Source organism: Vitis vinifera, chromosome 11, assembly GCF_030704535.1.
Source record: "Vitis vinifera cultivar Pinot Noir 40024 chromosome 11, ASM3070453v1".
Lineage (NCBI taxonomy): Eukaryota > Viridiplantae > Streptophyta > Magnoliopsida > Vitales > Vitaceae > Vitis > Vitis vinifera.
The window spans coordinates 135,301-157,984 of NC_081815.1; the positions used below are offsets into that span (position 1 = coordinate 135,301).

The following is a 22,684-nucleotide window of genomic DNA, read 5'->3' on the forward strand; positions in this document are numbered from 1 at the left end:
TGAATATGATGGATTTTATTCATTGTTTAGGAGCTAAGTAGGTGTGAGAAGGTGTTGTGCCCTTCTTTTGTTGTTTTGTTTGCTTAGTGCCGCTAGTATACCCCCTGTGTACTTTGTCGTGCCTTAGTTTCAGCCTTTTTGTATTTTGTCTTTTCTTATTTATAAGTTTTGTTACTGTGTGCTTATCAAGAAAAGAAATTGAAGAATTTTTGGAACATTAGATTCAATCATCAATGGATTCTTTTATCCAAACTCCTTTCTTTGGTCCAAATTTTGTATGAAAATGAGTTGCTTTTCCATGCTAGAATTTGTGGATTGGGTGGGGTTACACTAGTATGTTTACCGTTCCTCTTTTGCCCTTTGGCCTTGTGTGTTCTTGGGGTCTGCCTTCTTTTTGATTGACATTTTTAATTATTGTTCCTTTGCCTATTAAAAAGAAAGAAAAAAAAAATGATTTACTTGTTGTTGGAGCATGACATACATTATGAGCTCAAATATTAACTTATATTTAGGAAAAGTTGGTAGCTTAACATAGTGTTAGAGCTATGGTTAGCTAGATGTCTCAAAGTGTGGGTCCCTTACCCATCTATTTATCGACTGCCTGTTTGTCTCTCCACAATGAAATGCCTGTTTTTTACAACGTAAATGCTGTTGAAAAGTGCACAATGAAAGTACTTTTTTTCTCCTTTGTAACTGATTATTAACTTATGGCATCTGCAGATTCTAGATGAGATGCCTGTCTTTTACAACCTAAATGCTGTTGAAAAGCGTGAAGTAGTAATAGTTATTCTGCAAATTGTGCGCAATCTGGATGATGCATCACTTGTCAAGGCTTGGCAGCAAAGCATTGCTCGAACAAGATTATTTTTCAAACTCTTGGAGGAATGCCTAATTCTTTTTGAGGTTCCTATTTATTTGAAAATTTGATTTCCATTTTTATCATGTTACTTGAGTTTACTGGATGCTAATTGTCTCGTTATGGCATTAAGATTGATTAACCATGAATTGTTGTTGTATTCTCTAATTTAGTAGTGTGGTCCTGCCACAATTAGGCCTTTTCCTGTATCCTAGGTTTCTAATAGAGAATACAGCAAAATAGATGTTGTCTGTGGCGTTGCGTTTGACAAAATATTGTACATGAAAGAATGTGAAAGATAATATTACTTAGGTGGATCTGTCAAGTAGTATAGCTACTCAAGAACAACCAAGCAGCTGTCAAACTTGGGCATTGAAATAGGTTTTTCTGATGACAATATTCTTCCATGAAGGATTAAAGGGTGCGTTTCCTTTATAAGGTTTTTTACATCATTTAAGAGAGATTTGGCCATGTAGGGTTTTCCTTCAGAGCTAGGATTTTCCCCCTCCTTTGGTACTGGTGTCTAATAAAAAGATATATATATATACATTATGTTTTTATTTCATACAAATGTATTTCTAGATCGCTGCTTCAGCTCTTTATTTCCTAGGTGCTAATTTTGTATTATATATTTTACAGCACAGAAAACCTGCAGATAGCATGCTTATTGGCTGTAGTTCTCGCAGCCCTTCTGGGGATGGACCTGTGTCCCCAAAGTACTCAGATAGACTCTCGCCTGCTATTAACAACTATCTATCTGAGGCATCACGACAAGAAGTCAGAGTAATTACATTTTGCATTTGCTTTTGTTACTCCAAAAATTTAGTGCTTTGATATGTTCTCTCTATGATTAGTTCTTGTTATACTTAAGGTCATCTTTCTGTTCCTTAAATTTTACTTTCATCATTCAGTAGCTTCTTAACTTGAGCTTGTGGAAGAATTTTCTATTCCAGAGAAAGGAAATTTCACCTCTTAATATATACTCATGTCTTGAGTTTCTCTATTGCAGCCTCAGGGAACACCTGAGAATGGTTATTTGTGGCAGAGAGTCAATTCTCATTTAAGCTCTCCCAGCCAGCCATATTCTTTGAGAGAAGCTCTTGCACAGGCACAATCTTCTAGAATTGGTGCTTCAACCCAAGCGCTAAGAGAATCCTTGCACCCAATGTTAAGGCAAAAACTGGTATAACTTTCTGTGGAAATTACTAGTATAATGGAGAAGATAATAATTGCATATATGTGGTTTATCATTATTCTTTGTTAATCTCTAAAGCATCCATACTCTCTCCAAAAACCAATTGTCATTTTTTCTAGATTTGTTCAGTTGATGATTTTTGGTTATTTTAGTCAGCTGATAACTGCCATATTCCTTCAGGAACTTTGGGAAGAGAACTTGAGTGCTGCTGTCAGTCTTCAGGTTTTGGAAATAACTGAGAAATTTTCCACAACTGCAGCATCCCACAGCATTGCGACTGACTTTGGAAAACTTGATTGCATCACATCCGTATTTATGAGCTTCTTCTTGCGTAATCAACCTCTCGTTTTTTGGAAAGCTTTATTTCCTGTGTTCAACAGTGTCTTCAATCTTCATGGAGCAACACTGATGTCAAGGGAGAATGATCGTTTCTTAAAACAAGTCGCCTTCCATCTTCTTCGCCTTGCAGTTTTTCGAAATGATAACATCAGGAAAAGAGCTGTTATTGGGCTCCTGATACTCGTCAGGGTATATTTATTTATAGTTATAGGAGTTTCATTCTTGTTGATCTTATTTTATGACTTAAATTACCTTTTCTTTTTTTCCCTCTTTTTGCAGAGCTCCTTCTATTACTTTATGCAGACAGCGAGGTTAAGAGTCATGTTGACAATTACGTTGTCGGAGTTGATGTCTGATGTGCAAGTGACTCAGATGAAATCTGATGGGACACTGGAAGAGAGTGGTGAAGCACGGCGTCTGCGAAAATCATTGGAAGAAATGGCAGATGAAGCTAGGAGTCCCAACCTATTAAGGGAGTGTGGGCTACCTGAGAATGCTCTTGTTGTAATTCCAGAAAAATTGTCAGAGAACCAGTGGTCCTTGTCTGAGGTGAAATACCTCTCTGACAGTCTTCTTTTGGCCCTTGATGCTAGCCTTGAACATGCACTGTTGGTAAACTCTTACATCCTATTGGCAGCTTTAGCATCCGAGGAATAGACACATGCTGTTAAACTAACTTTATACCTCCACCTACATTTTCTTTTTCCTCACAGGCTTCTGTCATGACTATGGATAGATATTCAGCAGCAGAGAGCTTCCACAAACTTGCATTGGCATTTGCCCCTGTCCCAGATCTTCACATAATGTGGTTACTGCATTTATGTGATGCACATCAAGAGATGCAATCTTGGGCTGAGGCTGCACAGTGTGCAGTTGCTGTTGCTGGTGTTGTGATGCAGGTAAACTACTGTTATGGTGCTTGCAATGCAATTGATGTGACTGACATATATGGTGTTTAAAAATGAATGCAATGCTTGAGGACTTGAAGGTCTGACCATGCCAATAGATCCCCATGGGTTGATATTAAGGAGTAAATATTATAGTTTTATTGATAATACTTGAGAATGGTGGAATGATCGATAAATTATTCTCTTCTTCTGCTGTATGTATTCAACAATGTAGTTAGAACAAACACCTGGCCGCCTACCAAGAATATTGCAACAGGTTATTTCCCTCATTAGATGACTGTGATTAGCCTTTCTACAAAACATATGTAGGAACATTTGCTGTGAATTTGTTGGCATCCAGAAAACTATGATTAGCTAGATGTAATGCTAGGGCAGCATTTTTGTTCTTCTGTTTGACTCCAATGATATGTATGATCTAGTATCACCCTTCTGAATGATAAAAACTAGGAAGATTTATTAAGAGTGTTCATGGAGTTTTACAATAGTGGGGTAATAAATTAAAGTACCAATGCTACCTTCATAGCTCTTGTGCAGAAAAGGAGACAGACTAACAAAATTTCAAAACTCAGACCCATCAGCCTGCTCACAAGTTTGTACAAGATTGTAGCCAATGTCTTATCAAGTCATATTTGTGGAGTCCTTCACAATACAATTCATTTCTCCTAAGGAGTTTTTGTTAAGGAGGCAAATTCTAGATGCATTATTGATAGCCAACAAAACAATGGATGAAAAGGGATGATTAGGAGAGGGGTTGTTTTTAAGATCGATTTTGAAGAGGCATGATCATGTGGACTGGGGCTTTTCAGATCAAGCACTAAAAAGGAAGGAGTTAGGTACTAGCTGGAGATTTAGGATGATGGGATGCTCGTCTTTAGCAACATTTGTGATGTTAGTAAATGGTAGTGCCGAAGGAGGGATAAAAGCAACTAGAAATGAAACAACATAATCTAGGTTTCCCAACCATAAAAGTTACATAATTAAGGCTTATGACATTTCCCTTATTGCTAATTTTAACAATTTACTATTGCTAATTTTAATTTTCATATTCTCTAATCTACATACCTGGAAGTTTTCAAATCAATTTTAAGGTGGATTAATCTTTCCTAAGCATACTGATATTCCTTGATTAATTAGCATACACTAATTATTCTGATTCTCCTTAAACTTAATCCATTAGCAAGCTTCAGGTGTATAGATAAACCTGATTAATCACATGATTCATCAATCTATTTTTCAATTAAAGTAAACTAAACAAACAAGCATGCTGATTCTTCCATCAAAAGATACTTAAATTAAAAAAATTAAAACGTTAATTAACTTTGATTTATGATTAAAACATGCTTATAACTAATTAAACTCAGTTTTTAAACAAACTTTACCTCTAGCTTGCTGCAAAATTATCATTTGGAACCCAAATCTACCAAAATCACTAACTTTATCTTCTTCCTCACCTTGATTTCTTCACTCTCTCTCTACTCTCTCTAAACCCACCAGATTGTTGCAGAGAATGGCAGAAAATGAGGGCTGGCAGCCCTTATAAAGAGTCTTGTTGAAAGAGAGAGAGAGAGAGAGAAAACCTTAATTCTCATTCATATGATTAACTTCTTACAATAGAGATATATATATACAAGACTAAATATATATACAAGGCTAGGTTGAACTAACTACCATATATGTGACCTATATTAAGAAAGGAAAGAAAGATTGTACACTATAAATACATTATATTCAACACTCCCCCTCAAGCTGGAGCATATATGTCATATGCACCAAGCTTGTTACAAATGTATTTAATCCTAGGACCTCTGAGAGATTTAGTGAAGATGTTTGCTAGTTGATCATTTGAATTAACAAAACTTGTAGCAACACACCCTGATGCGATCTTCTCTCTAATGAAGTGACAATCAACTTCAATATGCTTGGTCCTTTCATGAAAGATTGGATTGGATGCAATATGTAATGCGGCCTGATTGTCACAGACTAGCTTTATCTATTCATCTTTTTCAAATCTCAATTCATGAAGGAGTTGCCTCAATCATATGAGTTCACATGTTGCCATAGCCATAGCTCGATACTCAACTTCGGCGCTTGATATGACCACTACATTTTGTTTCTTACTCTTCCAGGATATGAAGTTACCTCCAATAAAAACACAATACCTTGAGGTGGAATGCCTATCTGAGGGTGAACCAACCCAGTCTGCATTTATGTAACCAACAATTTGGGTATGACCCCCCCTGTCTTCATACAACATATCTTGGCCTGGTGTTCCTTTTATATATTGAAGAATGCGGATCACAGCATCCTAATGGTTGTCACATGGTGACTGTAGAAATTGACTAACCACACTCACAGGAAAAGAGATGTTTGGCCGAGTGATGGTGAGGTAGTTCAGTTTGCCTACAAGTCATTGATATCTCCCAGGATCTCTTGGAGGCTCTCCCTGTCCTGGTACAAGTTTGACATTTGGATCCATAGGAGTGTCAACAGGTTTACATTCTAACATATTTGTTTCTTCCAAGATGTTTAAGACATACTTCCTTTGTGACATAACCACACCTGAACTGGATTGAGCTATTTCAAGTCCCAGAAAGTACTTGAGTTTGCCCAAGTCTTTGGTTTGAAAGTGGTTGAAAAGGTGTTGCTTTAGTCTTTGGATACCCTCTTGATCACTGCCTGTAATGACAATGTCATCCACATAAACTACCAAATAGATGCACTGGCTCGAAGAGTTATGATGATAGAAAACTGAATGATCTGCTTCACTCCGAAGCATTCCAAACTCTTGAACAACTGAACTAAAACGCCCAAACCATGCCCGAGGAGACTGTTTCAAGCCATATAGAGAGCGGCGTAACTTGCACACTAAACCAGACTTCCCCCAAGCAATAAAACCAGGTGGTTGCTCCATATACACTTCCTCGAGAAGTTCACCATGAAGGAAAACATTCTTAATATCCAACTAATAAAAAGGCCAATGACACATAACTGCCATGGAGAGAAATAAGCGAATAGAAGCAATCTTGGCAACAGGAGAGAAGGTGTCACCATAATCACAACCATAAATCTGAGTATAACCTTTAGCAACCAAGCGGGCCTTAAGGCGATCAACCTGACCATCAGGACCAACTTTAACAGTGTAGACCCAACGACATCCAACTGTAGATTTACCAAGAGGTAAAGAAACAAGATCCCATGTGCCATTGTAGTGCAGAGCAGCCATTTCATCAACCATTGTCTGTCGCCACCCAGGATGAGAAAGTGTCTCACTAGTGCTCTTAGGAAGAGAAACAGAGGATAAAGTAGAGACAAAGGCAGAATAGGATGAAGATAATCGATGGTAGCTCAAAAAATTATAAATAGGATGAGGATTACGAGTAGATCGATTACCTTTCCGAAGAGCAATAGGCAAATGGTCAGTAGATGACAGGGCAGGGGTAGGAGAAATTGGTGGGACAGGAGGTGAGTCATCAGGTACCTCAGCTGAAGAGAGAGGAGGAGCAACAACACGATGTCGACGATGATAAACCTGAAGAGGACGAGAGAGCGCATGTGAAGGGAGGGATATATAGGGAAGTGGCAATACTTCAGAAATGGGAAGAGATTCAGAGGATTAGAAGAATGGAGAGTCCTCAAAGAAGGTGACATCAGCGGAGAGAAAATAACGATGAGTGTCAAGGGAATAACAACGATAGCCCTTCTGAAGTCGAGAGTATCCCAAGAAGATGCATTTCGTAGCCTTGGCGGAGAGCTTGTCCTGTCTAAGTGTGAGAGTATGAACAAAACAAGTACAGCCAAAGACACAAGGAGGAAGGAAATAAAGAGATTGGGTAGGAAAAATGAGGGAATGATGGATTTGGTCATGTAATATAGATGAGGGCATACGATTAATCAAGTAACAGGCTGTAAGAACAGCATCCCCCCGAAAACGAAAAGGAACATGACTATGGAGAAGGAGGGTACGAGCTGTCTCAACAAGATGTCGGTTTTTACTTTTAGTAACCTCATTTTGTTGAGGAGTATGAGCACAAGATGACTGATGGAGGATCCCATGTTGGGACATAAAAGAAGTAAAGGGTGTAGAAAAATATTCCCGAGCATTGTCACTGCGTAACACTCGAATAGAAACATTGAATTGTGTTTGGATTTCAGCATAAAATTTCTGGAAAATAGAGAATAACTCAACTCGATTTTTCATTAAAAATAGCCAAGTACATCTTGAATAGTCATCAATGAAAGTGACAAAATACTGAAATCCTAAAGTAGATGCGGTCCGACACGGACCCCAAACATCAGTGTAGACAAGTTCAAAAGGAGACTTTGCCCGATTATTCAAACGCTTTGGGAACGAGACACGAGTATGTTTCCTAAGCTGACACGACTCACACGCAAGCGACGACAAAGTGGAAAAACGAGGGACCATCTCCTGGAACTTGGATAGACTAGGATGACCCAGACGACTGTGAATGAGAAGAGGAGCATCGGTGGAAATGCAAGCTGCAGGAGATGAAGGTGATGTGAGGTGATAGAGGCCTTGAGACTCACGCCCTATGCCAATCGTCTTCCCCATACTCCGGTCCTGCAAGATCACATATTTATCAGAAAAAGTGATAGAACAGTTAAGAGTGCGAGTTCTTTTGCTGATGGAAATAAGATCAAAAGGACACTCAGGGGCATAAATGACAGAATGGAGAGGAAGGGAAGGGAGAGGATGAGCCAACCAATACCTTTAGCCATAGTTTGGGAACCATTAGCTAAAGTAACAGTAGGCAAGGCAGAGGTAGTAATAATAGAGGAGAAAAGGTGCTTATTACAAAAGATATAATCAGATGCTCCAGAATCTAGAATCCATGGGCTAAGAGAAGGAGACTGAGTAAAGCAAACATAGACATTACCGGTCTGAGCAACAGAAGAAACAAAAGTTGATGTAGCTGCCTGATATCGGAGATAGGCATCATAATCACTACCAGTAAGGGTGATACTCTGAGATGTGGAGCTCGCAGCGGAGTCAGGTGGAGATAGCAGAGGATTAGATGGTTGAGCAATGTAGGCAGTGTGAGGAGGCCGTCCATGTCACTGATAGCAACGATCTCGAGTGTGACCAAGCTTATTACAATAGGTGCATTGAGGACGTTGTCCTCGACCTCGATTACCACTACGTCCTCCTCGAGAGTTAACCTGAGAGGCTAACACAGATGAATCTGAAGGACCATCAGTCGACAAGGTCTGAGTAGAGGAGAGGCATAAGAGATGAGCGAACACATCATCCAATGATGGTACTGGACGAGCCTGCTGGTAGAAGCTCTGCACCAGAAAGTGGGCCACGCGCCCTCGCGCGCCGGCGTGTGGGATTCAGGCTGCCAGAGAAAAACAACACGTGGGAGGCGCGTGGATCGGCTTTTTGGCTCCGGTGCTTTGAGAAAAGTTGCAGATCTTCTCTTTGCTCTCCTGATCATGTGGTCGGTGTCAGAAAATATCATCGGAAAAAAAAAAATTGAAGGAAAAGTCTTCGGAAAATATCGCCGGAAAAATGTTGACGGTGATGAGGGTTTTCTGACCACAATATGACTGATCGGAAAGCTTTGGGAGATGGAAAAGGTGACCAGAATAAAACATGGTCACTGGACGGATTCTCGGAATTAATTACACGGGTAAACCAGAAAGAATAAAGTTTTCTCGCTTGGCTCTGATACCATGTTGAAAGAGAGAGAGAGAAAACCTTAATTCTCATTCATATAATTAACTTCTTACTATAGAGAAATATATATACAAGACTAAATATATATACAAAGTTAGGTTGAACTAACTACCATATATGTGACCTATATTAAGAAAGGAAAGAAAGATTGTACACTATAAATACATTATATTCAACAAGTCTTAAGTAGGCATGCATGAGGTGGCAGGGTCTAAGGCTGCCACTAACCACCAATTTCCCATATTGCAACTTAGTCCTTATACTTGTGATATTTTATGTTTTGCAGCTGCCCATTAGTCCCTTAAGTTTTCTCAATTCTGATTAGCCCCCAAGAAGCTAATACACATGCTTAAGCGGTTAACTAATCACACTTAACCTTAATCAAAGTTTAATTCATAATTAAACAATATTAGCATTAAACTAGTTTTAGCCTTTAATTAAACACGTTTAAGGTTAAGTACTAGGATAATTATTATTGCTTATTTAATTCATTACTACTGGGTATTACAAGGACAATGTCATTGTCGCCCTTGTTTTATTCCTACTAAACCTCATCATTTGCTTGCATACAGATCCCTCTAAAATGCACATTTAATTTTCCCTAAGCAAGTAAGTGCAATAGTGATACATAATATTACATGGTTTTTTGTACATGTTTGTTACTTGGCTAAAATTTAGCTGAAACATGCATCATTTTTGGTACTCATTTCTCGGTTTCTCAAGCCTTATGACCTAGGTACTTTTAGCTATAAATATGCCTACTTGATGCATGTGGAAATTTGTTAGGTTCATTGGTCTTATATTTGAGTGAGAACGTGAATTATTGACTAGAATACAAAATGATTGGCCTTCTTTCTGCCAATTCTGGTGCTCAAGTGCTTGAAGATTTTAATAAACTATAAAACTATATTTTAATTAATGTTGTTAGGTTATGGATCAAATTGTTATCTTAACATCATACCAGGGCTTTGGTTTATGGCAGGTCATGAGTTTGAACCTTATTGATGTTTATTTTCCTTATTTATTGAACCCACGTGCAAGCCTAAGGCTACCTGTGAGGCAAGTTGTGTAGGCTTTAACCCAAGGTTGTGTAATATACCTTTTTGGCCATTACTGAACAGTTTAAGTTTTTGGGTCAAATTGGTAGCTTGACAAATGCTTTTACTGATAAAGTACTTGCATTAACAAATTGGTAGCTTATATTTGCATGTTGTTTGTTGAACAATGACTTTTAGTATTAGCATACTTCTCACTGAAAAGAATTTCATGTCTCTGTTCTGGTTTCTTAAAGCAAAAATGATTTCCAGGCTGGTAACAGCCTGAATAGTATGAAACGGCACAGCACAAGTAAAAAAATGATTATCCTCAATCACAATGTTTTCGGTCTTCTACTTCTATATGTATTGTGGTTAACTAATGTTTTATTCTGAAGTGGGTTTCTGTGGTTTGGAAGTAGTGAGTTCCCCCAAAAATTTCTTAAATCATTTATGGAAAATGCAAGGCTGACTGCCTGAATTACCTAAAATTATTACCAATTGATGTGGTTTAGGTCCTTTAGAAACTAATGGGAAAATGGTCATCTTGAAGTGGCCACCTAGAAAGATAACTCAGTAACCTGCATATTGATGCTTAGATAGTCTGTTATTTACCCAATTGTATGCTGGATCTATTGTAGGCTCTTGTGGGTAGAAATGATGGTGTCTGGAGCAGAGATCACGTGACTGCTTTACGTAAAATTTGCCCCATGGTCAGCAGGGAGATTACTTCTGAGGCATCTGCAGCAGAAGTAGAGGGATATGGTGCTTCAAAACTCACTGTGGACTCTGCCGTGAAATACCTACAGCTTGCAAATAAGCTTTTCTCTCAAGCTGAGCTTCATCATTTCTGTGCCAGCATTCTGGAACTTGTAATTCCAGTTTATAAAAGCAGGAGGGCATATGGACAGCTGGCCAAATGCCACACTTTGCTAACTAACATTTATGAATCAATCCTTGAGCAGGAATCAAGCCCAATACCATTCACTGATGCCACCTACTATAGGGTGGGATTCTATGGTGAAAAATTTGGGAAGCTGGATAAAAAGGAATATGTATACCGAGAGCCTCGTGATGTACGGCTGGGTGACATTATGGAGAAACTTAGTCATATATACGAGTCTAGGATGGATGGTAATCACACTCTCCACATCATTCCTGACTCTAGACAAGTCAAAGCAGATGACTTGCAGGCTGGAGTCTGCTATCTGCAAATAACTGCTGTTGATCCAGTCATGGAAGATGAGGATCTGGGAAGCAGAAGGGAGAGAATTTTTTCTCTTTCCACTGGAACCATTCGTGCACGTGTATTTGATCGTTTCTTGTTTGATACCCCATTTACGAAAAATGGCAAGACCCAAGGGGGTTTGGAAGACCAATGGAAACGGCGAACAGTTCTTCAGACTGAGGGCTCATTCCCAGCCCTAGTGAATAGGCTCTTGGTGATTAAATCTGAATCTCTAGAATTCTCCCCTGTTGAGAATGCAATTGGAATGATTGAAACTCGGACAGCTGCATTACGCAATGAGCTTGAAGAGCCTCGCAGCTCTGAAGGGGATCAACTCCCACGCCTCCAAAGCCTACAGAGAATACTCCAAGGCAGTGTTGCAGTTCAAGTGAGTTGCATGGACCCCTTTTTGTTTCCCGTTTTGTTTTTCCTTTTTCCTTGTAACCACTGTTGTCAATCCAAACCAATATTTTGCTTATGTCATAAGATTTTAACTCAATTGGTTTTCCTCGGTCACAAATTTCCTAAATTTCCTCTACAGGGCTTTCGTTTTTCTTTCTCCTGTCACTAGACCATATTTTCATTTGTCTTCATCTAGTTTAGCAAGACTATCTGAATTGATCCCTCCTTCCTATGGCATTAATATCAGGACAAACTGCACTTTTGCAGGTGAACAGTGGAGTGCTGAGTGTGTGCACGGCCTTTCTTTCGGGTGAGCCTGCAACAAGGCTGCGTTCCCAGGAGCTTCAGCAACTCATTGCTGCCCTCCTTGAATTCATGGCTGTATGCAAACGTGCCATCCGGGTACACTTCAGGTTGATTGGAGAGGAAGACCAGGATTTCCACACACAACTTGTGAATGGGTTTCAGTCTCTCACTGCGGAGCTATCCCACTACATTCCTGCCATCCTCTCAGAACTCTGATTATGTTGTAGCATTTGCTTGTTCCTGTATTGCTGCTGCAATGTGTTCATATCATTTGTGCTTTGTCTGTTAGGCTTCCTTTTTTCTCTTTTTCCTTTTGTTTTTGGAATGTGCACATTTGGCCATTTATTTGACTAGTGTTTTTCATGTTATATTGTTGCCTATAATGCAACCTTCGCCTGCTTTTGTAAGTTGTAAGTTATGCACGGTAACTCTTATCCATATTTTTAGAGAGGCCGCTTGCCAGTGACTTTCCAGAGCGTTAGAATTGTTTTCTTAAAAAAATTAAGTGTTTTACAAATATTATAGAATTGTTTTTAAAATTTGATAGGATGATAAGAATTATTTTTAAAAATCTATATGATGATTTGAAGTGATTTCTAATAATCATTCACATTATGTTTAGCTCAAGAAAATACCAAGGAAAAAAAATTGCTTATAACAAATTTGTATCAATTCCCATAATTATTATTTTTATTTTTATGTAAAAGGTTTGTATGCCTTTAAGGAATAGAGTAAGTGGGGTAATACAAACAAAGGTGCAACAAGCATGCATGGAAAGGGTTATAGGGATGCTTTTACAAAGGTTAAAAACATTTTCTAGAATCATTATCAAATACAAAACATATTTGTTAGTTATTTTAGAAAGTGTTTTATAAGTCTTTTTTTATATTTGAAAGAAAAGAATTTTTAAGTGTTACAAAGGTTAAAAATACTTTATAGAATCATTATCAAACGCATTTTAAGTGTTCTAATGAAGAGATCTTTTATGTTAAAATATTATGGAGAATAAGAATGAAAATTAAATATAATTGAAATTAATTAGAAATTTATAAATTTTAAAATTATTTAATCTTTATATAGAAGAGTTATAACAATTAAAATGAAATTTAAAATAGCATATAAAAAATAATTTGTATTAAGTCTTTTTTTTTCATCTTTGTTTTTTTTCTTAAAATTTTTTCAAATCAAACATAATTTTAATATTTTATTTGTGTTTATAATCAATTATAAAATTGATTTTTTAAAAAGTGTTTATAAACAATTATTATTAATAACAATATTTTAATTAGAATGTACAATTTGAAAACCACTTCCAAAGTTGTTGAAAGTATTTACTCACCATGAGGTTTTGGAATCAAAGTATATTCCATTTTAGAAAGTGAACTAGAAAAATTAACTCAAATATTGTCGTATTCTCTTTCAATCGAAATATTTTCCATTTTCTTTTTTTTGGTTTCAAACATTTATGTTTTATCCTCTTGCAGCTTAAAGATGGATTTAATTCTAATTCAAATACTTTATTCTAAGTTAGAATAGAAGAAATTTTATTCTTTTAAGAAAATTCAAAATTACCAACTTTAGAAAACAAATTTAGATATTTTCTAAAAAAATTCCTAACACATGCCATATAAAATATAAGCACAAAGGAAATAATATAAGAAAATAAAATTGAATCTCATAGCCTGAGGGATCATGTTTCTAATTTGGTAACTCAAATGATTCGATTTTCAAAATCCAAAAAATACCAAATTATATTTGCAACAAAAATTAGGGTTAGTGATATTTACAAATGACTAAAATACCCTTAGGAACCCTTAAGCCATCAAAGGAGTTGCCATAAACGCTAGAAATAGCTTCTAGCATACGTGAAAGGCTTTGAACGCTAGATACAACTTACCATTGCTAGAAGCACTACTTGATCGATCAAAGTGCTCAAGTGCTCTTGTAAAATTCCAAAAATCGAGAGCAAGTTTCTACACCTTTGATGGTCATTCTTCTCCAAATATCTCAACTTTTCAATAGGGTAATGTACAAAAACATCTCGTGATGATTTGGATTGCTTCCAAACTTTCTAGGGGTTACATAAAACTATAAAAACTTGGTGTTTGCATCAAAAACCCAACTCCAAAGATTTGGAGTTTACATATCAATCTATGAAAAAACATATTTTTATATCAAAAACAAAATCCTATGCCCCTTATCGAACTTACAACCCTTCTAGAAAATAACAAAAGCAAACCCAACAAATATCAATCACAATTATGATCATTATATTAAAATATCACAATGTAGAATGCACATACATTCATCTCTATAACCGTGAGATGAATAAATACCTTGCAAAACCATTGTTAGCACGCTCTAAAAAAATTCGAACATATTTTTACTAACCTGACTCTAATACCAATCATATGGAAACCTATATCTCTCCGTTTCTTATCCTAAAATCAGGGTAGGTGCATGCAAGAACTTTCTAGGCTTTTCTAAAACCTATTCACAATAGAAAATTTGCATTTTTTTAAAAACAATAATAACATTCAGAATGTGTCGAGCTGTAAATAGAATAGGAGAATTATTTTCCTATTATGTGAGTTTCCTATTTTTGTAAATAGATAGTTTTATGATTTAGGAATAAGTTAGTTTAGGAATAAATTAGTTTCCTATTATGTCTCTTGTTTCCTATTTATTCTCTTGTAATCTCCTATATAAACTGTGTGTATGGTCAATCTAAAATACAGAACTTATTATTTTTCATCCCATATTTCGTGTCATGGTATTAGAGTTGTAGGTTTTTAAGACCTGGGCATCATTCTGGCCTTCATCGCTATTTTTTTGGCCTTCATAGTTAGATTTTTTTTCTTCACGTGTTCTTTTACCAGCCTTCATTGCTGCTGGTTTTTATTTTATTTTATTTTTTTTGTTTCGCAATCTACCTTAATTCCCAAGATATTAGGTTTTTTTGTGGAAAATGTCGGAGGTTGCAGAGATGACTACTACAACACAATCGGAGGAGATTGTTCGATCTCAACAACTCGGGGAATTGCAAAACATTCAGGCTGCGTATAGGCTGAATGGAAAAAATTACCTTAAATGGTCTTAACTTGTTCACACTATGCTAAAAGGAAAATGGAAAATCAACCATCTTATGGGTATAGGGCCGAAACCAGGAGATCCCCGTTTTGAAGATTGGGATAAAGAAGATTCTATGATTATGGCATGATTGTGGAATTCTATGACTCTTGAGATTAGCGACACATGTATATTATTGGCTATGGCTAAGAATATTTGGGACGCAATCCAACAGACGTATTAAAAAACTAGAGATGCGGCTCAAGTATATGAGGTTAAGGTGAAGACAATTGCTGCAAAACAGGGAAGTAAAACAGTTACGGAATATGCCAATCAATTGAAATCTTTATGGCAAGAACTTGATCATTATAGGTTGATAAAAAACAAATGTCCTGAGGATGCCGATGTTCTAAAGGATTTCATTTAACAAGATAGAGTCTATGATTTTCTTGTTAGGCTTAACCCATAATTTGATCAAGTAAGATTCCAGATTCTTGGCAAGCAGGAGGTTCCATGCTTTAATGAGGTGGTGGCACTGATTCGAGGCGAGGAAAGTCGAAGGAGTGTTATACTTGAACCACAAACCTTGGATGGATCAGTCAGCCCTAGTTGCAAAAACAAAATATTTAGAGCGATGAAAGAATGATCTGCCTAAACACTTAGGTAGAGACAATCAGTGGAAGGAGAACAAAAACAATCTCCGGTGCACCTATTGCAAGAAACCAAGGCACACAAAAGAGAAGTGTTGGAAGTTGAATAGTAAGCCATCAAGTTGTGAATGGGGAAACCGTGGATGGCAACAAAGACCTCAAGCACACATGGCAGAGCAGCCCAAAACTAAGGAAAATTCAGCAATAGGCGGGTTCAATAGTGAAGAAATGGAGAAGCTGAAAAGCTTGTTGGGATCCCTTGATAAACCTAATGGGACTTGTTCTTTGGCTCTTTCAAGTACACCTTCACTCTTTTTTTGCATAAATGTCTCACACAGGGTTTATGATGACTTTTGGATAATAGACTCCGGTTCCACTAACCATATAACCTCCAAATCTCAACTTTTCCATACCTATACCCCAAGCCCAAGTAACAAGAAAATTGCAGTGGCCAATGGCTCTTTAGCTACCGTTGCAGGTTTCAGAGATATATACATCACACCTACTCTTATTCTTAAAAATGTCCTTCATGTACCAAAATTGTCGGCCAACCTTATTTCCATTCAAAAGCTTACCCATGATCTTAAATGTTATGCTACTTTTTTCCCTTCTTATTGTGTTTTTCAGGAACAAGGCTCAGGAAGGAGGATTGGACTTGCTAAGAAAATGAACGGTCTTTACCACCTTGAATCGTCTTAGAAAAATAGTAATAATTTATCGTTGTCTTTTCTCGGTTCCTCAAATAAAGATTCCATTTGGTTGTATCACCTATGTATAGGTCATATATCTTTTAGGGTTTTAAAGATCATGTTTCCTCATTTGTTCCAAGGATTAGATATTTTTGAGTTTCATTGCGAAACCTTTGAATTGGCAAAACATACTCGTGTATTTTTTCCTATTTGCAATAAAAGAAGTTCTCATCATTTTCATTTGATTCATAATGTTTTTGGGGCTCGTTGGTTTGTATCTTTAAGTGATGACTACACTCGGGTTACATGGATCTTTCTTCTTAAACAAAAATCTGATGTTAGCATTGTTATACCTAATTTCCACTCAATGGTTCAAAACCAATTTGAGGTTAAAATAAAAAGCTTTAGGACAAACAATGCTAGAGATTACTTCAACTAGATTTTGTCACCTTATTTTCAATCACAAGGCATTCTCCATGACTCATCATGTGTTAACACACCCCAACAAAATGGGGTAGCCGAGACAAAAAAGTAGGCATTTACTCAACACAACCCGAGCCTTACTCATTCAAGGGAATGTTCTTAAGTCCTATTGAGGGGGAAATGTTCTTACTGCCATATACATGATAAATAAAATTCTCTCACGAGTGTTAGACAACAAAAGCCCCGTCGAGATACTTAAGAGTTTCTATCCACACTTCAGAATCTCAAATGGGCTCACTCCTAAGGTATTTGGGTGCACTACGTTTGTTCATGTCCACAACCAACATAGAGACAAGCTAAACCCCTGAGCCATAAAATGTGTCTTCCTTGGTTACTCATCCACTCAAAAAGGATACAAGTGTTACAATCCCTCAGCTAGAAAATTTTACATCTCAACAGATGTCACCTTCACAGAAAATAAACATTTTTTCCCCAAGTCATCTCTTCAGGGGGAGATTTCAATGATGGAATATAGTCCTTGTGAATCATTTGAACCTCTTGACCTTCATCATGTCTCAACCCATGGTGATGAAGAACCCGTGTCATCCCCTATTCCAACCAATGTCACTCGCAATTTTCCACAGTTTCCTAAGTTGTATTCAAGGGAAAAGGCCATTCCAGAACAAAAGCAGGTCCAAGAATCCAACTCAGACCCTGAGAATGAAATCACGGTAAGATCAGACCCACCTTTACATACACAACCTGGTGAAACTTCCACTGACTCAACAGACAATCTAGATCTAGACCTTCCCATTGCTGTCAGAAAAGGCATCATAAAATGCACTAACCGACCACTCTATCCACTATCACACTATGTGTCTCTTAAACACCTATCACCAGCCCATAAGAATTTTATTGTGAGTCTAAATACCACTATCATCTCTAACATTATTTCTGAGACATTGAAAAAAATGGAATGAAAGGATGTTGTGAGAGAGGAGATGGGTGCATTAGAAAAGAATAAAACACGGGAGATTATTGAAAGACTGAAAAAGAAAAACATTATTGATTGCAAGTGGATTTTCACATTGAAATATAAGGTCGATGGATCTCTTGAGAGACATAAAACAAGATTGTTAGCCAAAGGGTACACTCAAACTTATGGAGTTGCAAAAATGAATATTGTAAGAATCCTGTTGTCATTGGTTGCCCACTACAATTGGCAACTCCTACAATATGATGTTAAGAATGTATTTCTTCATGGTGATTTAAATGAAGAGATTTACATGAACATCCCACCGGGATTTGAGGGAAACACAGGTAACAAGATGTGCAAGCTGAAAAAAGCCCTTTATGGGCTAAAACAATCTCTTAGGGCTTGGCTTGGGAGATTTGCAAAAGTCATGAAAGAGTATGGGTACAAACAAAGCCAAGGTGACTACACTCTCTTCATTAAGCACTCGGCTGCAGGGGGAATAACTGCTCTTCTAGTATATGTTGACGACATCATAGTGATTGGAAATGATGAGAGAGAAAAATATGAAGTGAAGCAGAGATTAGCAATAGAGTTTGGGATAAAGTAATTAGGGAAACTGAAGTACTTCCTCGGTATTGAGGTGACATATTTCACACAAGGGATCTTCATCTCTCAATAAAAGTATGTGACTAATTTATTGGCAAAAACAAGGAAGATTGGGTGTAAACCATTCTCTACCCCAATGGTTCCAAACCAAAAGTTGGGAGAAGCTAAAGAAGAACCGGTGGTGGATAAAAAAAATGTACTAGAGGCTAGTTGGTAGGCTCATATACCTTGCTCACACTCAGCCAGACATCGCCTACTCGGTGAACATGATTAGTCAATTCATGCATGATCCAAGATAATCTTATCTTCAAGTTGCTTACAGGGTGCTGCATTACTTGAAAGGCAACCCCAAGAAATGAATTTTGTTTAAGAAGAACAATACTCTTGCTCTAGAAGCATACATTGACGCTAACTATGCAGGTTCCCTAGTGGATCGAAGATCAACTACAAGGTATTGTACTTTTATTGGAGGTAATCTGGTAACATGGAGAAGTAATAAGTAAAATGTGGTAGCAAGGTCATTTGCATAATCAGAGTTTAGGGTCATTGCTATAAGATTGTGTGAACTACTTTGGCTGAAGATTATTCTAGGTGATTTGAGAATCAAGTGGGATGGTCCTATGAAGCTCTATTGTGACAACAAGTCAGCTATCAATATTGCTCATAACCCTATACAACACAATAGGACAAAACATATTGAGATTGATAGGCATTTCATCAAAGAAAAATTGGAGGAATGAGTAGTGTGCATGTCCTATGTTCCATCAGAACATCAATTAGCTGATATCCTAACAAAAGTGCTGAACAATTCAATGTTTCACAATTTTGTATTCAAGCTGGAATGGAAGACATCTATTCCTCAGCTTTAAGGGGAGTGTTGAACTGTAAATAGAATGAGAGAATTATTTTCCTATTATGTTAGTTTCTTATTTCTGTAAATAAATAGTTTTATGATTTAGGAATAAGTTAGTTTAGGAATAAGTTAGTTTTCTATTATGTCTTTTGTTTCATATTTCCTATCTTGTAATCTTCTATATAAACTATGTGTAGTCAATCTAAAATGCAGAACTTATTATTTTTCATCCCATATTTCGTGTCAGAATGTGCATTAAAAAACATCACCTAGGATTTGGACATTTTTAAATCCAATCCATGTGGTGAAGAGGAAGAACAAAGTCATTAAAGATCTTGAATACCCAAAATCTTCAATCCGATGGCTTTTCTTTGATATTGGCACACAACCGATGAGAAATAAAGGAAAATAGAGATTATAGCTTTTTTTTCTCTTTCTCCCTCTGTGTAGATGGTGGAAAATGACTTACTTTTAAAAAAGTATGGAAACTCTAACCCCTGAGGGGTATTTATAAGGTTCCCTAACTAAGCGTAAATGTCTTGAGTCTACTAAGGGTTTGAGTCACTTAATCTAGTTCATAGCAGGTCCTAATTAATTAACTTCACATGATCATTTAATTAATCAATTAGCCAAATTTGAAGACATTGTTCACTAACCTTTGTGCAACCTTACATAATTACCAAAACGTCTTTATGCATAATAGTGAACCTAGAGCCAATCTAGCTCTCATAAATCGTACCAACAAGATATATAAACTCAAACAAGGAACATTGGGACTCATAGGATAGCACTAGATCGCTCATAATCCAATTTTCAAATTGATTCAACATCCTATTATAGAAAATCATCTATAGTTCAGTACCCTATGTAAATAACAAGAATATAATATATGCTTGTGTTCGTGACCTACTATTCATTACGTTCAATCGCTCCATGAATTGATATTCGTAATAAAGGAAATTGAACCTACCAACAAATAAAAGTTTTAGATTTTATTTTTTAAAAACAATAGTTAAAAAATAATTTTTTTTTTGTAATAATATTAGAAATTGTAATTTTAAAATAAGGTTTCTAAATTTATATTTCAATCATACTTTTGAAGTGTATTTTAAAAAATAATTAGGTGGAAAAAATATTTTAGACAATTATTTTTAAAAAATCTAATATGTATAATTTAAAAGTAAATTATAAAAATCATCTTTATACTTTGACCTATGTCTCAATTTAATACTAATGCATTTTTCTTGTAGGTCCCTCCACCGACTCGCTTTTCCGAAAGGTTTTGTCTTCGCCCCGTTAAGTCCGCCTTTTTCCCAACAACTCAAATCGTGTATCCCTGCCCTTATTTACTTACAAAAAGCTGGGATCCTTAGACCCCCACGATTTTTAAAAAAGCATTGCTCTTTCCTCACGCGACTCTTATACTAATAATAATTTTATTAAGGTTTTTCATTAGAATTTGATAGAAAATCCATATGACGATCATAGGTATGTTAGATTTTCTTTTATTTATGCAGAACAATAATAACCCTAATTCCTATGAAACATTCATAACTTTGATTTTTGCAGAACAATCATAAGCCTAATTCCATAATTATTCAAATCAAGCCCTAATTTTGCATAAATCATAATGGTTTTTTAGAACAATACGATTTTCACAGTCACATTATTAAGAGAAGGCATACCTTTAATTTTTTTTTTTTTGAAAAAAAAGAATTTATTGAAGAGACCAAACAATAAACATAATAGAAATTGTGTTTTTCTCTCTTAACCCCTTCATCCTTAGGTTTTCTTTTATGCCTTTTATTGATGAAATATAATGCTAAAGAGATGATCAGTTTCTTTATATAATTAGATGTGTATTTCCCATCAAAGTGCTTTTAATTTAGGAAATTAACTCCTCAAAAACTAACTAATAGGATTTTAGCTTTATTATTTATTAAACTATAATACTTAATTTGATATTTAAATAAATATCACGTAATAATATACACATGGCCACATAAGATTCTTACAACGTACACTTGTATGAGTTTCTATATAATATGTTTGAGTGTGTGGAAATTATCTATGTATTATCATATTGTTTCTCTATCCATTTTTTCAAGTTCCCAAATACAAAATGTTCAATTTTAGCAATTCCGTAAGTACTGGGTATTGTATCCACAAGAATTCAAGAATTTTTTCACCAAAAATAATGAGATGAAAGAATTTGGAAGATGTTAACAATGCTTAAGGTTACCATGGTTGGGTGATTTGACGAATAAAACAAAATCTAACTTAATGAAAGCAAAAATAATATAAAGGCAACTAAAGTTAAAGATACATAAACCTTACAAGACTTAGAATGTGTTTAGTAAATCGATTTAACAACTTAATATGACTTAATTATTTAATTTAAATAATTAAAAGAGTGTTTAATAAATCAATTTAATGACCTAAAGTGACTTAATAACTTAATATCACAATTTAAAATAAAAAATAACTTTAAGTATTAAATTAAAAGATTTAACTTATTTTTAATCTCAAATATCTTTTATTGGATTTGTCAATCTTTAGTAAGGGTATAATTTATTACAATGACTTTACATTTATAACTGATATTTTAAAATAAATATTTTTATAGTTATCTTATACATCTATGATACTTATAATATTTTAAATACGAATGTTCAATAAATAAATTTATTATTTAAGATTAGTGAAAATATAAATATTAATTAAAATTAATGAAAATAAATATGTCAATTTGATAATTTAAAATTAATTTTAAGTTGATTTTATCAAATAATCTTAATATTTAAAATTAAAAATAACTAATTAATTTTAAATCAATAATTTAAGAATAATTTAACTTAAATAATTAAGTAATAAGTATTAAATTTTTTCAAATATCCTCTTAATTCAAACTTTATTTCATAACCATATATTTTTAGCTCAAGATTCGGAATCTAAGACCTATTTTTTTGTTCAAAGTTAAGGAATCTAAGGTCCATTTAACATTCGGTATAACATAAGAGTAATATTACTTAAAAAGGAAATTCTAAATTAAGACACGAGTGAAAGTTAATAGTATTTTTATTTTTATAATTCAACTACAAACTATGATAAGTAAAGATGACCTTAATAGAAATGAGTTTGAAATGTTTTTTAAAATTCTAAATAAGTTTGAGTATTGTTTTATCTTGTTACAAGTATATATATAATTAAATTTAAAAATAGTTTAATTTATTTATTTTTTTAATACATATAAAAATAAAAAATTTTAAATAAAATAAGTTATGTAAAAATATAATATTTATTTATTTTTAATATAATTACAATATAAAATAAAAATAAAAATAAATAAACAGCAGACGCGGCAAGATGGGCGTGGAAAGTTGTAATACCCTACGGGTCGGGGGGTTTACATTTTTTATCCGGGCACGATGACAACGGTGAGTAAACCTCGT

The 22,684-nt window shown here is 35.4% G+C and overlaps 1 protein-coding gene across 5 annotated transcripts in view; it reads left to right on the forward strand.

Annotated features, from left to right (window-relative positions):
* The window catches only part of LOC100259293 (guanine nucleotide exchange factor SPIKE 1), an 84,431-nt gene extending 72,097 nt beyond the window's left edge, over nt 1–12,334 (forward strand). For 4 of the 5 annotated variants that reach the window (XM_010657758.3, XM_059740540.1, XM_010657760.3 and 1 more), the window contains 8 exons: nt 721–903; nt 1,496–1,639; nt 1,866–2,039; nt 2,232–2,579; nt 2,670–3,002; nt 3,104–3,289; nt 10,672–11,646; nt 11,928–12,334. In XM_010657758.3, coding sequence (XP_010656060.1) covers nt 721–903; nt 1,496–1,639; nt 1,866–2,039; nt 2,232–2,579; nt 2,670–3,002; nt 3,104–3,289; nt 10,672–11,646; nt 11,928–12,182 — 2,598 coding nt within the window. In that variant the 3' untranslated portion in view covers nt 12,183–12,334. The remainder of the gene's footprint in view (nt 1–720; nt 904–1,495; nt 1,640–1,865; nt 2,040–2,231; nt 2,580–2,669; nt 3,003–3,103; nt 3,290–10,671; nt 11,647–11,927) is intronic. The other variant, XM_010657759.3, reaches the window with a different exon arrangement.
* Nucleotides 12,335–22,684: the final 10,350 nt, after the last annotated feature.